Here is a 17,484-nt window from a genome sequence, read left to right on the forward strand (position 1 = left end):
ACACACACACACACACACACACACACACACACACACACAGAGAGAGAGAGAGAGAACTGGATCTAACAGGCAGAAAATTGAGTACAGGTGCCACAAAATAAAATAAATTACTTAGGGGTGCTGTTATTAATAAAAAGGTTGAAACCACTGAGTTAAAGGTATATGCGCATACAATTAATGCCATCCTCTGAACAACACTGCTCATTCTCAATCTCATTTAACTAAGTGATGGGCACCACCAAAGCAAATAATTTGCCAATAGCCTAAATTATCACTTTAGTTTTTATTCAATAGCTTTCTTTCTTAAATATTGATGAGTGTGGCACTGCCATTTGTTCTCAGTTTCATGCAAACAGTTGATGTATGGTAATATGAAAGGTTGGCCGAAAAAATATTAACTGAAAAAAAAAAAAAAAAAAAGGAACTTTTAATTAATATGGCAATTCTTTTAGAATGGCCTAAACTTCAATATAAAAAAAAAAAAAAAAGGTACAATAAAGGTATATATAATCATTATACAGAAATTTTAAAAATATTAACTATTTGGCAATATAATATAAAAATATGACAATCATAAATATACACTTAGACATAATGAAATGATCTAATACGTGCCCTTACTATTGTGCAAAATTAAGATAATAAAAATAAAATACATGTGAGCATGCCAGGAAGTGGCGAGGTTCAACAAGTGAAAAACAAAAGCTGGCTCTTTTTTTTTTTTTTTTTTTCTCTAATGAGCCAACAGTTGATTCTGCAACCTAAACTTACATTGCATCCTTTCAAACTGAAAGTAAAGCAAGTGAAATGGAATGTTGAAAGAGGCTGGAAAAGAAATTGTAATTATATTTAATCTGGCATATAATAAAAGTTCAAGCTGTCATTCCTTACAAAGCTGTGTCTTTCCCTTACTATTGCTCTATCTACATATACACTATATGACCAAAAAATGTTCAGACACACAGGTAATTTCAAAAAGAGATTTTAATTCAAAAATTTAATACACAGTAGGACTACCTTTAGTTTGCATGACAGCTTCAACCATCCTATTCATAAATTCCACCAACTTCCAGTAGGTGTCAGCTAGCATTTGCCTCCATTTCTCCTAAAATGGAAACTAACATAGTTGGTTTGGAAGGACACATTTTAGCTGCAGCCTAATCTGTTGCTTAAATTTATCCCACATGTTCAGTGGGAGTCAAGACCCAAAATTTGAGCCAGCCATTTCAACATTTTGAAGTCTCTATACATAATCCAGTTTTGACATGGAATGTTGTCATGATGATAATGACAGGGCCCATTTCCATAGTACTGCCAGAGTGTAGGGAGTGCACATTACCCAAAATGTCCAAGTAGAACATTTTGGTCAATTTAACTTCATGGTTTCAGGCACTGCCACCAACAGACCAAGTCCAAACCAGCTCAACAGTCTCACACCATCAGACCACCAATACCAAATTTCATGTTCAGAGCAATACAATCTGACAAGAACTATCTGAGAAATCACCATGCTGAAATACATCCATCAAAACACTGCTGTGTAGCAAAATTTGCCACTATTCTAGAGTCAACTAATGTTGGGAATGGCCACCCCAAAATGCTGCTTATGCTGGTGACCATGACATTGGCTTCATGTGCAACTATCACACATGCAGAAAAATCACTGAAAAGTAATATCCAATCACAATCATAAACTTAAAAAGTCTACAAGTTCTAATCCATAATGCACATTGACTTCTAACATACTGCTGCTGTACAGGTAGCAGTAGTGCCCTAGAGAAATTTATACTTGTATATCTGAGCTGATATGGATACATAAGGAACTTCGGGCATAATAAACAATATGTGAGGAGGGGTGTCTGAATAGCTGTTTGTATAATGAATAATATATACTATACTGCCATCACCCCCAGGATTTAGGAAATATGAACCATATCTTCTATCCAAGCATTAGGAATATGTATAAAAGCAACTGTATTCATGCAATAACAGATCAACAAACAACATATTGGTTGAGGTGTTGAGTACAGTGACTTCCAATGAGGAGTCATCACAGGATGTGTCATATTAACAATCAATCTTTTTTTTGCCATTGCAGCAAAACTACAACACCCCAGATCAACAGTGGCTGAGCGAATTGACATTGTGGTGCTACTACAGCCAAGAAACATTCAAATAGACTTCATAAATTTATGGAAGGGCATTCAAAAGAGTAGCACATAGATCCTGTCAGTCCTCTGAATACAGTCAACCAGGTATTCAGGGAGACCACGGGAACTGCTATTAGGTCATGGACAATATATAGGGTCCTGCATAGCATCACATTTATTGGAAGAGATGCAACAAACAAACCAAACATCAAATCACAATGCATACCTGTGGTTTGCCTGGTGCACAATATATTGTAATTGATCCAGGAAAAGTTGGGTGTGTCATGGAGTGATGAATCAGAATAAATTTTTTCCAATCCGATGGCTGCATTTGGATTTGGCAGATGCCCAGAGGGCATTACTTACCAGAGTATGTTGCCCTAAAAGTAAAATTTGGTAGAGGAGGGAGCCACTGTCTTGAACTGTTTCTTGTGGTTTGGGCTTACACCACTGAACATCAATCCTAGAACAATGAATAACACATGGTTACACTTGTCAGTGTAACCATGTGTTATTAGTCCTACCCATACCTACAGCAGAGGTATGGGTAGGACTCTTTTCTGTTCCCAGAGTCCTGACCTTAACCCCACTGAAAGATTTTGGAGATACACTGGGCCACATTAATACAACTACAATCAGTAGCTTAATTTACCATTGTTGAAGGAGCAATGAACCAAAAGACTGTTTTTCCATTGTCAAAAAAAGTGGTTCATTGTCTACCAACAAGGATACAGTGTGCAATCAAGGTCAAAGGTGGGCTAACACTTTATTAAATGTTGTGTCAATAAAATGTTCTTTGAAACATGCAAGTGTTCGGTTACTTTTGGCAATATTGTGTGTGTGTGTGTGTGTGTGTGTGTGTGTGTGTGTGTGTGTGTGTGTGTGTGTGTGTGTGATCGGACCCTTATGTAATGGACATGGGATAGTATCTGATACCCCAGCTGAAGTTTCAGATGAACTTAACACTTACTTTGCATCAATATTTACAGAAGAAAACCATTTGTGTCAATGAGAAATTATGGAAGTGAAGTTGAAAAAAAATGTAATTAATGATGTTGAAACTTCACATTTAATGAAAAAAACTTTCAAACCTACAGGCCAATAAGGTTCCTGGGGTTGATGGCATATAGCCTATAATGTTAAGGGAGGCGGCAAGTGAGTGCATTGAACCATCGAGGCTAATTATGAGAGCATCAATCGATTCGGGAGTAATTCCGTTGGATTGGAAAAGTGCCAATGTATTCCCAATACATAAGGGCCATTCTAAGTGAAGTGGGAAATTACTGGCCAGTCAGTCTAACTTCAGTAGTAGGGAAAATCATGGAGACGATGATCAAGTGTGAATTCAGGATCATTTAGATAGAAATGGAATTCTGAAGGATACTCAGCATGGTTTTGTAAAGGGAAAATCATGTTTAATTAATCTGGTTAGCTATTTTGACAGGGTCACTCAAGAGCTAGACTTAGGGAATAATTTCGACATTTTTTATTTGGATTTCAGCAATGCATATAACTCAGTCCCACATGAGCAGTTACTTTATAAGCTGGAACAGGTTGGAATCACAGGGAAAATCCTTAGATGGATAGTTGGATAGCTTCAGGGCAGGTTTGTTTGTTTGAGAATTTTTTAGGCACATGGGCATTATGGCCATAGTGTGCCATTCAGGGCAGGAGGCAGAGGGTTGTGATAATTGATTATTCCTCAAATTGGGTTGATGTAAGAAGTGGGGTTCCCAAGGAACAGTGTTAGGACCACTGTCGTTTTTGATTTTCATGACATTGATGAAGGGATAGAAGAGGTGATGTCTAAATTTGCAGATGATGTAAAGATTGGTAGAGGAGTTAATGATCACCAGCAAGCAGAACTTCTTCAGAGTGACCTAAATAGACTTCAGGGATGGTCAGAAAATGGCAGCTATGCTTTAATCTAGAAAAGTGTAAGGTATTACACCAGGGGAACAGTAACCCCAAAATAACTTATACACTTGGTGGAGTTGAACTAAAGCTGGCAGTGGAGGAAAAGAACTTGGGTGTTATGATACAGTCAGACATGAAGTTCCCCGAACATTATAGACAGGTTGCAAGGAAGGCTCATGGTGTCCTATCGATGATTTATCGAACAATTACTAGTAGAGATAAGGACATCATAATCCCATTATATAAAGCTATTGGTAGACCACACTTAGATACTGTGTTCAAGTATGGAGACCGCACCTAAAGAAAGACATTGTGTTTCTTAAAAGGGTCCAAAGATGGGTAACTCACTGGTGAAATCGGCAAAAGGGCATCCATATGAGGAAAGACTTTGAATATGTGGGTTGCAGAGCTTGGAAACTAGGCACCTTAGAGGAGACTTGATTGAGGTGTTTAAGGTTCTGAAAGGCATAAGTAAAATGAATGAGGACGAAATTTTCACAGTTATAAATGATTCTAGAACTAGGGGCCATAACTGGAAATTATTGCAGGGAGGGGGATATTTAGAATGGATTGCAGGAAGTTTTATTTTATCCAATGAGTTATAAATTACTGGAATAAGTTACCTACATGGGATGTAAAGGCTGACAGTTTGGGAAAAGTCAAAGGTCAGCTGCATAATTACCTATGTCAGGAGGGAAACACATTGGTTGTCTATTTCCTTTTCTCTTATTCATTTTTTTTTTTTAAATTTTCTTCTTATTATTATTATTTTATTTTTATTATTTTATCATTTAATTTTTTTTTTTTTTGGCTGGTGCAGCATAAGCCATAGGCTTCCTTGCACCATGTGGCCATTGCTAATACTAATAATAAAACAGAATCAATAATGAATAAATGAATATTTGAATATTTATACCCAATGATCTTATATATGAATCATGAAACTTGGACACTGAGAATCAAATGCTTATTATCCATTAAGTCCAATGGCATATTATCATGACCCTGGGCCCTGGTACAATTTGATTCATTTATTTTTTTTATTTATATTTCTCATTTTTCTCTTTTTCCTTTAGGTCCATTTGAGCTCAGGGAAATGGTGTAGCTAGCTGCACCACCTAGCTACATAGGATGATACACTCCTTGGGTCATCAATCTTGCTCACAAATAACACTTAAGACAATTCTGCAACCCAACAAATTTCTCAATGTCACTAAAATGCAGTAAATCTACACCCTGAATATTAGAATGGCCAATCTGATAAGTAAATTTACCAACTATCAGGTGGGTTTCAGGGTCTGTCCGTTTTTTATGATGGACTGCTAGATTTTTGGGAAGTTTAACTGCGCAGAAAAGCTTTGTGAAAGAGCAACTTTTAGTCAGTAGCATGACCTTGAAGTCAGTTGCACATCCATTAACTGAATAAAAATTTGCTACTGTTACAGTTATCATTGCCTAATATGTGTATGTATTTTACAGCTCTGTGAGTGTATTAATATCTACATATATTAATACACTTGTGAAATTTAGTTTAACTTTACAGCTGATATCAGGTGTAAGCATCAGACCTGAAATATCCATGCTTCTAGTTTATTCCATACTTTATTTTCTGTTCCCTATGCAATTATTATAAATAAACTTCAAATAGAGTATCAGGATATTTTTCATGTACAGGTAACCCTCATATAACATGGTAGTTTGGTTCCTACAAATTCTATTGTAATGCGAAACCATGTCATCGGGACTAAGAACCAATACAAAAAGGGGCGTTACATTCCAAAAGCTAACAAAAACATTTAACTATCGGAAACTTAATTTTTATAGTAGTAATAACTTAATATTTAACTTTATTTTTATAGTAGTAGTAACTTAAATAGTAATAACTGAACAAACATCGTACCTTACAAACTGTGATACTTATATGTCAGATAATGTACGTTCATTTAATTTTCTTCCTCTTCATGCTGCTAAGCACAATCTCTTCTGCAGCATCTAGATTTCGTGTAACTTCTACTCACTTTAAAAGTCACAATTTTTTATGGTCTCAAATAAGTACAAGTTCAGTAGCACATAACCTAACACAGGGATCTCCAACAAAATACAGTGGACTCCCACTTAGATATAAAGCACAAATTTAACTTCATTACCTTACCAATTAAGAAAGTTAAATGATACATGAAAATCAGAAGAATATTTTCCAGTTAGCAAAATAAAAATAAATTTATGCTACGTACACAGCTTAATTAATATGCACATATTAACTAATTGATATTTCTGTTCACTGGCTTTTTTTTTTTTGTTGTAAAATTTAAACAATAAAAATGATAAGCAGCAAAACAAAAAACACAGCATGCACAAGTTGAAACAAACACGACACGCACAAGCGAAATACAGAGTAATGAGTTTCTGAAAATTTCTTTTACGTTTTTTATATGATTGAATATTTCATGGAAGGGGATTTTTCACCTCAATAACGTGAAAACCCACAGAATTCGAGATGTCGGTATTATAGCAAACACAAGAAGATCGAGTTTATTACCTGCTTATAATTGATTACACTAACAGAAAAGACCAATAAACTAGAAACTGCAAATTGTTTTTATTGTTTTATGGTAGTGACCTCCAGAAATGTGCTTTAGAAAAATACAACGAAGGCAATAACGACTAGCGGGTCAACAGCAGAGATTCACAAAAAGGAATGGAAATGTTGAAAATTACACCTAACATAATAGCAGAGTTTTTCCAGCACGAAAGCTCAAAAATACTGTGTTATGCGAGATTTCCCACAATTCTCAAAATGTGTTAGAGTGAAACTGTGTCATATAAGTACCGTGTTGTGCGAGGATTGCCTCAATTCTCAAACTGTGTTAAAGGGGATTGCCTGTATTTCAGGATTCCTATGTAAGCATTTTGTCTAAAGCACATATTTGTTAAATTTGTTTTATTTTAAAAATAAAAAAATAAATAAATCTGCAGCCATTGTCAATCCACAGCAGGATAGAGGCTTCTTCAACAAGTCACACTGAGGGAATGGAACATAATCTGCCATGCTGGTCCAGTGCGGGTTGGCAATTGACTGCATTTAGCAGTTAGGGGCTTGAATCCTAGTCTACTCAAAGAGTGTGTGCCACTGAACTCTTGCTCATGACCACTTGGCTATGGAAGCCTTGTTAAAATATAACAGGTGCAAAATAAACAGATACATACCACTAGAGGTACATGAGTATTTTGTTCACTGCAGAATTAAATAAATCCCCATTCAATTATAGAAATATTAAGTATAATTATTCTATAGTATGATTAATAGTGTATTTACTGTGGACCACAAGACATAACTGCCATAGTGCAGCTGTTCTCAGACAAACCTAGCAGGAGACCCTTGAAGATTACACCACAATCCCATATGAATTATTAGGTAAATGAATACTAAAGTCAATTATTTAAAAAACAAGGAAACATACAGAACCAATGGCAATTATCTTTACAGTCAATAATTAAACATTTATTTATGATTAAATTTTATATTTAACAAAAGTTTTAAAATGTAATTTTGATACTATAACAAATATTATTGCAGTCTTGCATCCAATAACTTATTTACTTCAAACTGTCGATTAAAAACCAATGCCCTGATCTTCTCAGCATTTTTGCAGGATTTACATGTGAGTGGCGACATAGAAAAATATTGTGGATAGAAAGTTTGGACAATGGGGGCAGATTTCCTTTCTCGAACTCTCCAAAGAGCAAGCGTAGTATCTCTAGAGCCTAAAAATATTCACAAAATTATTAAAAAGGAAGTATTATTAAAAAGACTATTAGTACAGTCTAATGTCCATATGAAAAATCAATTTCATCTTACTTCCAAGACCAAATCTAAATTTAAAAAAAAAAAGCATTTTAATAGGAAAAATATAGAAATTAGTTTAAATTATACCAGAAATCTGTAAAATTAAAAAAGGTTATATTGTTATATTTCAATGAAAAGCAATATAAGTAACTTGAAAATTACATGCATCTCTGTATTCCAATTGCTGTTTGTGATGATATACTTTAGTCTCTCAATAATCGCAGATGAAAGTCAGCCACCAAAGTTTGGACTTATGTTGATTATCCTTTGAACAAATGGCATAACCAAATGACCAAACAGGCATTTGTTAAAATGCCAAGCACTATTGTGAGCTATTTCAAGAATGCAGAGATGTGTAGATGTTCACAATAATAAATATATAATATGGAAAATATGGAAAATTTTCCACCGTATATGGAAAAAATGGGGATATATAAGTACAGGTAAAGCTAGATATATGCGATTAATTCGTGGAACGAACGTACCACATATCTCGAAACCCCATATATCGAAGTTAAAAACCAATGGGAAAAATTCTAATTCATCCATGATGTTTTGGAACATTCATCAGAAGACTTAATTTAAGCCTTTAAAATACGTTTTGTGTGCATAGATAGAAATATAAAGAATAATGAAAAGCAAGTAAGCTACAAAAGTTTATTAAAGAAATGAGCTATAATGAAATGAATGAAAAATGGATATGCTACTTTCCAGAAAAATATTTTTCAAGCGTCGTTTGAATAGATGTAGCCTTCTTTTTCTCTTCATAAAATTTACGAAAGCAGCTAATTCCGTTTTTTAGGGTTTGGCGAACTACCGTGCTTCTTTCTACATTCAGATCTAAATCCATAATTTGTTGTTTAACAGTTTCCAAATTTCAAAACATCTGCTCGAGTTCCTTTAACAAAATTTCCCTAGACACACTTCTCTCCTTCAGTCACAATTTCTTCTTTCTCGTTGTAGGCACACTGTTGCTCCAATTCTATAAGATCTGTGTCAGTGAGTGGCTGTGAATGCGAATCCAGGCATTCTCTGACATTAGGGAAATCAACATCTTCAAAGCCAAGATCCTTTCGAATGGCACTAATTTCTTTAATAACAGCATCAACTCAATTTTTGAAGCCACAAAAGTCATTTGTGCAGTATTTGTACAAAAGCCATTTGTAATTTCATTTGTGAAATTATGTCCTGGCACACTGTTGCTCCAATTCTATAAGATCTGTGTCAATGGGTGGCTGTGAATGCAAATCCAGGCATTCTCTGCCATAAGAGAAATCAACACCTTCAAAGCCAAGATCCTTTCGAATGGCACTAATTTCTTTAATAACAGAATCAACTCAATTTTCGAAGCCACAAAAGTCACTTGTGCAGTAAGGCAGAAGATTTCCACACAGCCCTTATTGTACTAGCCGTAACATCTTACCATAACTCAAATATTTTCAATAGCTTGCCTAATTGTAAAATTCTTCCAAAATTCAGTCAATGAAATTGAACCTTCCCCATTGCATCTTGCACTGCGCAAAAGTTCTTTGTAGATAATAGGCCTTGAAAGTTGAAATTATGTCCTGGTCCATTGGCTGTAGCAAAGATGTAGTGTTCGAAGGTAAAAATATTACTTTTACATTTTCACACAGATCATTCAGTGCAGGAGGATGGCCAGAGGCATTGTCAAAAACTAAGAGGGCTTTAAACGTTAAGATTATTTTGCTCACAAAAGTTTTTGACTGCTGGACAAAAATCACCCTTAAACCAGTCTTCAAACAAAGAGCTTGCATGACCCTGTCAAATTACAGGAAATGACGCTTTGTTGCAACCTCTTAAAGCCCTCAGATTTAGTAAATGATAAATAAGCATAGGTTTCAATTTGAAATCGTCTTCAGCATTTCTTCCCAACAGAAGAGTTAAGCGGCCCTTGGAGACTTTGTAATCAGGTTGCAATTCTTCTATTTTAGCTAAGAAACTTCTAGACGGCATTTCCTTCCAATAAAGGCCAGTTCGCACTTTAAACTTTTCAAACCCCCCCTCTGCTGGCAGAAAATAATCGTTGTATCCCCTTTGAATTTGTTTTCTTTGAGTGATGAAAACAGGCTAAGTGCTTTTACCATTATGTTGTTGGTACCAATTGGAATCCGTTTTTGATTGATTCTCCATTTCAACCAAAATAAGTCTTTCGTTCCTAGTGCACTGCATACTAAAAGATGTTGATGCAACTTTACCTTGTTCTATGTATTCCTTAGATTTGGACAGAATTAGTCATATTGTAGACTCATTGAGGCCTAGCACCATGCTGAGGCTTGTCTTGCTTTGACCATTATCAAACTGTTTAATAATGTCAAGTTTTGTATCCAAAGTAATAACTTTACATTTCTTCTTATTGGATTCCACTGATATATCCTTTTCCTTTGGGACATGGTGAACTTTTACAAAACATTAATTATTACTTAGTGTGAAATACAGCAATAGGAAGAGTCTGCTTTGACATGTCTGTCTTTGATGGTTGCCTAAGCAAAACAGCTTATGGCAGGATAATGGAGCAGCAGAAGTACAATATGGCAACACTGTTTACGGACGACAGATTTCAGGCTTTTTTTTTTTTTTTTTTTTTTTTGTGTGTTATTAAAAATTTTGTTTCATAATCAGCTGCACTACTCAAAATTTTAGGGGCATATATAGAGGAATGGTATAAATGTTTGTGACCGTATTAACCGAAATTCGCATTGATTGAAAATGCATATATCAAGGTTTACCTGTATTTAGTTATATGGCAAATGTATCTAGGTGTGCAAAGCAGCAACGAAAGATACAAAGGCTTTTTTTCTCACTTAATTATTATAACTTTGCTTATATATACATATAGAGGTTGTATCATAACATGTGGAACCCAATTCAGGGATAGAGTTGGGACCTAAAAACAGAGAAAGTTCATGCAAACATGGGTCTGATTTCGCCTTGTTTTTGAATTACAGTCAATTTTGTGTTCCAGCAATTTTTTCGATAAACTGAGTTACCATTATAGTTGGCTCTATTCAGCTGCTTACAAACAATACGTGATATCTAATAGAAGGTCTTGCTGTAGTTATGTAAACAAGATCCTGTAATGTTTTTTCAGTTTTCAGTTAGTTCTCCTGACAAGGGCACTACATTTGGAGCTTGTTTACTAACATTTCAATACTGTGCATTTGCTGTGATAATGGAGGCTTATTCAAATCAAGAGATGGCAGACATGCAATCTCATGTATGGATTTGCTAGATGCAATGCAGCTGAGGCAAGATGTCTGGATGCAGAAAACTTTCATAATCATCATGTGCCAAATAAAACGACTTTTCAGAGAATACATGAACAGCTTGCGGAAACTAGTTCACTTAGAAAACGGATTTCAGATGGTGGTAGACCCACCAGCACCAGAACAGCAAATCTGACAGACACCTGGAACTTTTGAGCAGGTGAGGATGAGACATTTGCAGGCTTGTATTTAGGTGCACAGTGGTCATTTTGAGAAATTCCTGTAAACATAAGCAGATAGTTGCTGTAACACAAAAATGGCTGTAACTCAGAAACAAGGTAAAATCAGACTTAGGTTTACATGAACTCTTTTTAGGTCCTAAATCCATCCCTGAAGTCGGTCCCACATGTTATGACACACACCCTGTGTGTGTGTGTGTGTGTGTGTGTGTGTGTGTGTGTGTCCCTTTAACCCACTAGCAATCATGTGCGGTTAATATTAACTCTAACTTCACTGGAAAATAATTCTCTTCACACTAGAGTAGAGTAACTCACAATGCTTTTTACAGTAATTTCTGCAAATTTTTGTATGGAAAATTGAAGAAGTCCATACTAGATAGGGTGAAAATATGCTACAAAGTGGATAATGTTCCACATATGATTTCACAATGAATGCAAGTGGAATAGCCATGTGAAATCATATACTAATATAAAATGGATATTAAAAATCCTTATTAACTTACAGACCCAATTTTAATATATTTACTACAAATTCATATCATAAAAAGTTAAAGTATGCATTGATAATAATAAAAAAAAAACTACAGTTTTACAATGAAAATATACTGCATAAGATTATTTTCTAATCTTATAAAGTATACCAGCAGATTACAGAATTCTCAACATTCTGCCAGAGAAGCTAGTTATTAGAACTGCATTATATTCAGTGGTTAATTTATTCAATCAATAAATCCTATCTCCCAGTGATGAATGGTTGCTTTTTTTTTTTTTTTTTTTTTGCTAAAAGAATTAAAAAACTAATTTCTGTTCAAGTTTCTTGCACAGATCTTTCCTATAACAAATATTTTTTTCTGAATTATTCCATCAGTCTGCACTGCTGCTGCTATGGCTGAAGACTGCTGCACCCTTAATCACAAAAGTAACAAAATTTGACTCATAAGATCTGAAACTATGGCACCATTTCTGATAGTTGCCTTGAAACTGCACAACATAAAACTTCTGTAAGCTTTGCCGCCATGGGCAGTATAAAAAATCATACAAGAACTGGATCATTTGTTTCAATTTTGGTGTATTTTTTTTTTAGACACAAGACAAAGGATTTTATCTAGCTTTGTTAATAAACACTAGCCAACAAAAAAAATTTTTTAGTCATACCTGCATATGATTCTGGAGGAAATAAATGTGCTGATTCTGAAAATCACCATAAAAAAGTCTTTATCACGTCTACAACAAAAGATGTACCAACATTTAATGTTAAAATAAAGGGATATATACATGTATAATTCAAGTTTGTAATACAAGTGTAAAAAATATTATACATTCTCTATAACTCATTTAACTTCGGAAAAAATATCATAAATCATAGCGAAGGTTATATTTCGATAATATATAATCAGCATAACTGTAATTGTCCTTAAAAATGTTTGCTACTAAGGAATTTTCTCTTGTATTCTGGCTTACTCTCCCTCACAAGGAACCATCAGTAATCCCCCATCATTACAGAATCCCAGCGACCTTGGTACCGCTTTTCCATCGTGGAAATATCTTGATGAAACTGCTCCCCTTGTTTATCTCCCAGATTTTTGGGGAAAAATCCAAGATGGGAATGGAGAAAATCCATCTTCAACGACATTTGACAGCCCATGTTTTTGTAGCACTCAAGTGAATTAGACACCAACATTTCATAGTTTACTTCTTTCCTATTACCCAAAAAACCATGTACTGCACCTTAAATGATGGCCAAGCTGCCAATTCAATCTCCTTTAACTAGGTTTCAAACACAGTCTTTCAGGAGTTTTGTAATCTGGGGTCCTACGAAAATTCTTTCCTTAAGTTTGTTATATGTTAAATTTGAAAACGCTTCTCAAGTATGGAAATCTGTTACGTTCTTTATCTAGTCCTTCACGAAATTTTTCATAAATCCAAGTTTGATGTGCAGGGGTGGAAGAACCTTGTTTGATTGGACTAAAGGAATATATTTTACATTACACTGTCCTGGTATGAACTCGTCCTGCTTGTCCCAAGGTTGCACAACAATGTTCTTCTGTCACACAGCTGTCCCACAAACACGAAAAACAATATTTTGTGAAACCCCACTGCAAACCAATAACTTTTAGATTACTGCATGTGTTCCAACCATAATCCTGGTATTTTATAGCATGTAGAACCTTAGACATGCTTTCATACTTTAAGTCCAAATGAATGAAACACAGGAACTGATGGAAATTCATTGCCATTATGAGGCAAAACTGCTTTTAAACTTAATTTTGAGGCATCTATGAATAAATGTCATCCATCTGACTTATGCATGACACCTAGTTCTTTCAGAAGACCAATAATGTCTTTGCAAAACCACACTGTCCTCCACAGAAAAATATTTCAAAAACTTTTCATATCTTTTTCGAACACTGAAATCTTTGTTCCCGCTGCAAGTATATTCCACTCGTGTAACCTAGAACCTAACAGTTCAACTTGTTCTTTCGACAAATTTAGGTCTTGAACCAAATTATTCAACTCATCTTGTTTGATTAAATGTACTTCACTACCTGAACTTACTGGCTGATAGTCGACATCTTGTGAAGTGGTAGAAGAGCCCTCGAGAGTAGGAGGGCCACATCCTCCTACTCTCGAGGGACTCATGTTTGGAAGATAGATTTACAACCCTGAGAACATGTCACGATCAGTTAATACTTGGAAAACCTTGGCACAGCCCACAAAAATCTTCACCAAAAATGCTGTATGCTCTCTTCAAATTGTTGCATCAGAATTTGAACCTAAGAACCATAGGTAGAAGTCCGAGGCCAAAATCGATTGCTAAAATTAAGAGAATTAGCTTATATCTATTAAAATAAATCAGTATGTCATACATTACTGGCTAGATTATGCAAAATTGGCATATTTTGGTGAAATGTAACTCCCTCTATATTTAATAACCGTGATGTGACGTGAAACTATCATGGTGATCTTCAAAATCTATGCATAAAATTTGGAGGTAAAAATTGTGTTGGCCAGTGTAATACTCAGAAACAAGAAAGTCTATTTTCTTTCAGAAACAAGACATTCTATTTTCTGATAAAGTGAAGAGCTTTCTGCTGAGAAGAGTAAAAAAGAAAATTAAAAGTTCCACAAATTAACAATTCAAATCACTGACACAGCTATAATCAGCTATTGACTTTATCAATCATTATTTGATATACATATTTTTTTTTTATACACATGATGTTTAAAATAAATGTTTCTATATTGTTTACACATTATTCTCTTTTCATTCAGTAATATTACTGCAATTATGTGGACTAAAAATGTTTTTTTTTATATACACCTGAATCTCTCACTTCTATATTTTTTCCCTACTAAAAGCATGCAGCAGAAACTGACACTTGGATTATTTTAGGTACCAACTATTTTTTTTAGGATAAAGAGCAAGAAATAATTAAAAATGGTATTCCCAAAAATTTTATTCTTTACTCTGATACAATATTGGACAATAATAAAAAATGATACTGATGCTCAGCAACGAAAGCAAAATCAATGCTAAAAACAAAAACAGAATTAACACAAGAGTGGGTGCACCACACACTTTGTCCACAGACTGCAAAGAAAATGTTTTATAGCTATACTTTTTCTAATTAATAAAGCAAATATAAAGTAAGTATTTTTATTCTCATGGCAGAAAATAAAAGTGCACGACCCACATATAAATTATCAGGAGACACAGATGCCTATGGTAGATATAAGATAGTCTGTAATCAAGTCACAAAGGAGGTTAGGCAAGCAAAGACAGATTATAAAAAATCGTTGGCAAAGGATGCAAAGAAAAACAGTAAAGACTTCTTTACTTATTTAAGGAAGGGGATGAATCACATTGGTCCACTTGACATTGACAATTCGTTTGTTGAAAAACCTGCTGACTGAATGAAGACAAACTGAATGAGTATTTTGAATCTACATTCACACATTAGGAATGTCTGTAGGAAAGTGGAGGCCAGAAGCTTATCAAACTCGGGCAGGGAGCTAAATGATTTTGTAATAATGGAGAGAGAAGTGGAGGAGAAATTGTTGAAATTGAACATAAGAAAGGCACCTGGGGTGGATGGAATCTAGTTATATTAAAGGAAGCAGCAAAAGAAGTAAGCCATAATTATGAGAGCTTTCTTGGACTTAGGGGAGGTCCCCGTGGACTGGAGATATGTAAATGTGTCCACAATTTACAAAGGAAGATCAAAGGGTGACACGAGTAATTACAGACCAGTTAGTTTAACTTCTATTCCAGGGAAAATAATGGAGTCACTGGTTAAAGAAGCAATGCAGGATCATCCATACAAGACTGCAGTTATAGTTCAGACACAGCATGGGTTTGTTAAGGGGAAGTCTTGTCTGACAAATTTGATTGGATATTATGATGTGGTCACAAAGGAACTGAATGCAAAAAATAATTCTGATATATAATCGGATTTTAAAAAACCTTTTGATACTGTTGCACATGGAAGACTATAGAACAAACTGGAGCAGTATGGCATTAAGGGCAGTTTCTACGATGGATGACTGTGTGGGAGAAGACAGAGAGTGGTAATCAATGGACACTGCTCTTCATGGACTAATGTTATTAATGGAGTCCCCCAGGGTTCGGTGTTGGGTCCACTGTTGTTTTCTGTATTTATCAATGATATTGATGAAGGTATATCAGGGTTAATGTCTAAGTTTGCATACGATACGAAGGTTGGCAGGGTTGTTAATGACAATAATGATAGTACACTACTGCAACATCTGGAAAAGTTGAGCAGATGGGCTGAGGGGTGGCAATTGAAGTTTAACATTGACAAATGTAAAGTACTGCATATGTGTAGCAGTAACCTCAGAGTAACATACCAACTGGGTGATACTACACTAAGGGTAGCGGAGAATGAAAAGGACCTGGGGTAATTGTGCAGTCAAATATGAAGTTTTCTGAGCAGTGCAGAGAGGCTGCAAGAGTATCTCATGGTGTCTTGTCAATGATGTACAGAAATTTTGCTATTTGTATAAGGCAATGGTCAGGTCACACCGAGTACTGCATATACAGGTCTGAAGGCCTCATTTTAGGAAGGAAGTAGAGCTGCTGGAACGAGTAGAGAGAAGGGCAACGAGATTGGCGAGTGGAATAAAGGATTGCTGTTACCAAGAAAGGCTGAAGTTCTGCAAATTGCAGCATCTGGAGACTAGGCACCTGCGAGGTGATCTAATTGAGGTGTAAAAGGTCTTGAATGGTTTGAGCAAGCTCAATGCTGATGGGATTCTTCCTCTTGCTCAGATTACTCACCTGAGGGGACATAAATTCAAATTGAGGAAAGACAATTGTGGAAGAGATATGCAGAAATTTGCCTTTAGCCAGCAGGTGGTTGATAGCTAGAACAAACTTCCATCTATTGTAGGGAAGGTCAACAACTTAAACAAGTTCAAGTTAGAACTAGACAAGCATTTGAAGTGAATGGATGGGTGAAAGGGTTTTTTTTTTTTTTTTTTTTTTTTGGCTGACGCTATATAAGCTTGCTTTCTTGCATCATATGCCTCTACCAATGCTAAGTACCATAAAAAAGGAATACTAAAATTCACATTGATGAAAGTCTAATGTATATTTAAATTAAGTTTTTTTTTTTGGTATAGTTAGTACATATGAGCTTGTGGCCTATTCAATATAATAATTTAATTAATAATAACTCATGTTAAAATTTTACTGATCACAAAATTTACATTTCATTAACAAGCAAATATTATGAAAGATAGCTCAAATTAAATCATAAGATTGCTGTAATCACAAGTAGTTATATATTTGCAAAGAAAAGGAAATGGGCGAACTTACCCGACACAAAAAATTCATCATCTAGCCATTTTATATCAAATATCCAATCTTTATGAGCTCCCTAAAACAAATAAGTATATAATTACAAAATAAGATCATGGCCAGAAAATTCGGATTTCTTCATATTAATATAATTCTACTAAATAACTAGTTAAGAAATTGGTATATAATAACATATATAGTCACCTAAAAGGTCAATATACACATACCTGCCATTGAAACAATCCAATCAGCACTACTTTGTAATCCAATCAGCATAATTAACTTT

General features: G+C 34.9%; 1 protein-coding gene across 1 annotated transcript in view; it reads right to left on the reverse strand.

Moving 5' to 3' along the window:
• The window catches only part of DCAF12 (DDB1 and CUL4 associated factor 12-like protein), an 86,279-nt gene that overhangs the window by 13,770 nt on the left and 55,025 nt on the right, over positions 1-17,484 (reverse strand). The window contains exons 4-5 of the mRNA XM_090373219.1: positions 17,217-17,277; positions 7,669-7,832 (exon numbers count right to left, since the gene is read on the reverse strand). Of these exons, the coding sequence (XP_090229345.1) occupies positions 7,669-7,832; positions 17,217-17,277 (225 nt within the window). The remainder of the gene's footprint in view (positions 1-7,668; positions 7,833-17,216; positions 17,278-17,484) is intronic.

Source organism: Mastigoproctus giganteus, chromosome 5 (genome assembly GCF_048544385.1).
Source record: "Mastigoproctus giganteus isolate SK-2022 chromosome 5, ASM4854438v1, whole genome shotgun sequence".
NCBI classification, from domain to species: Eukaryota; Metazoa; Arthropoda; class Arachnida; order Uropygi; family Thelyphonidae; genus Mastigoproctus; species Mastigoproctus giganteus.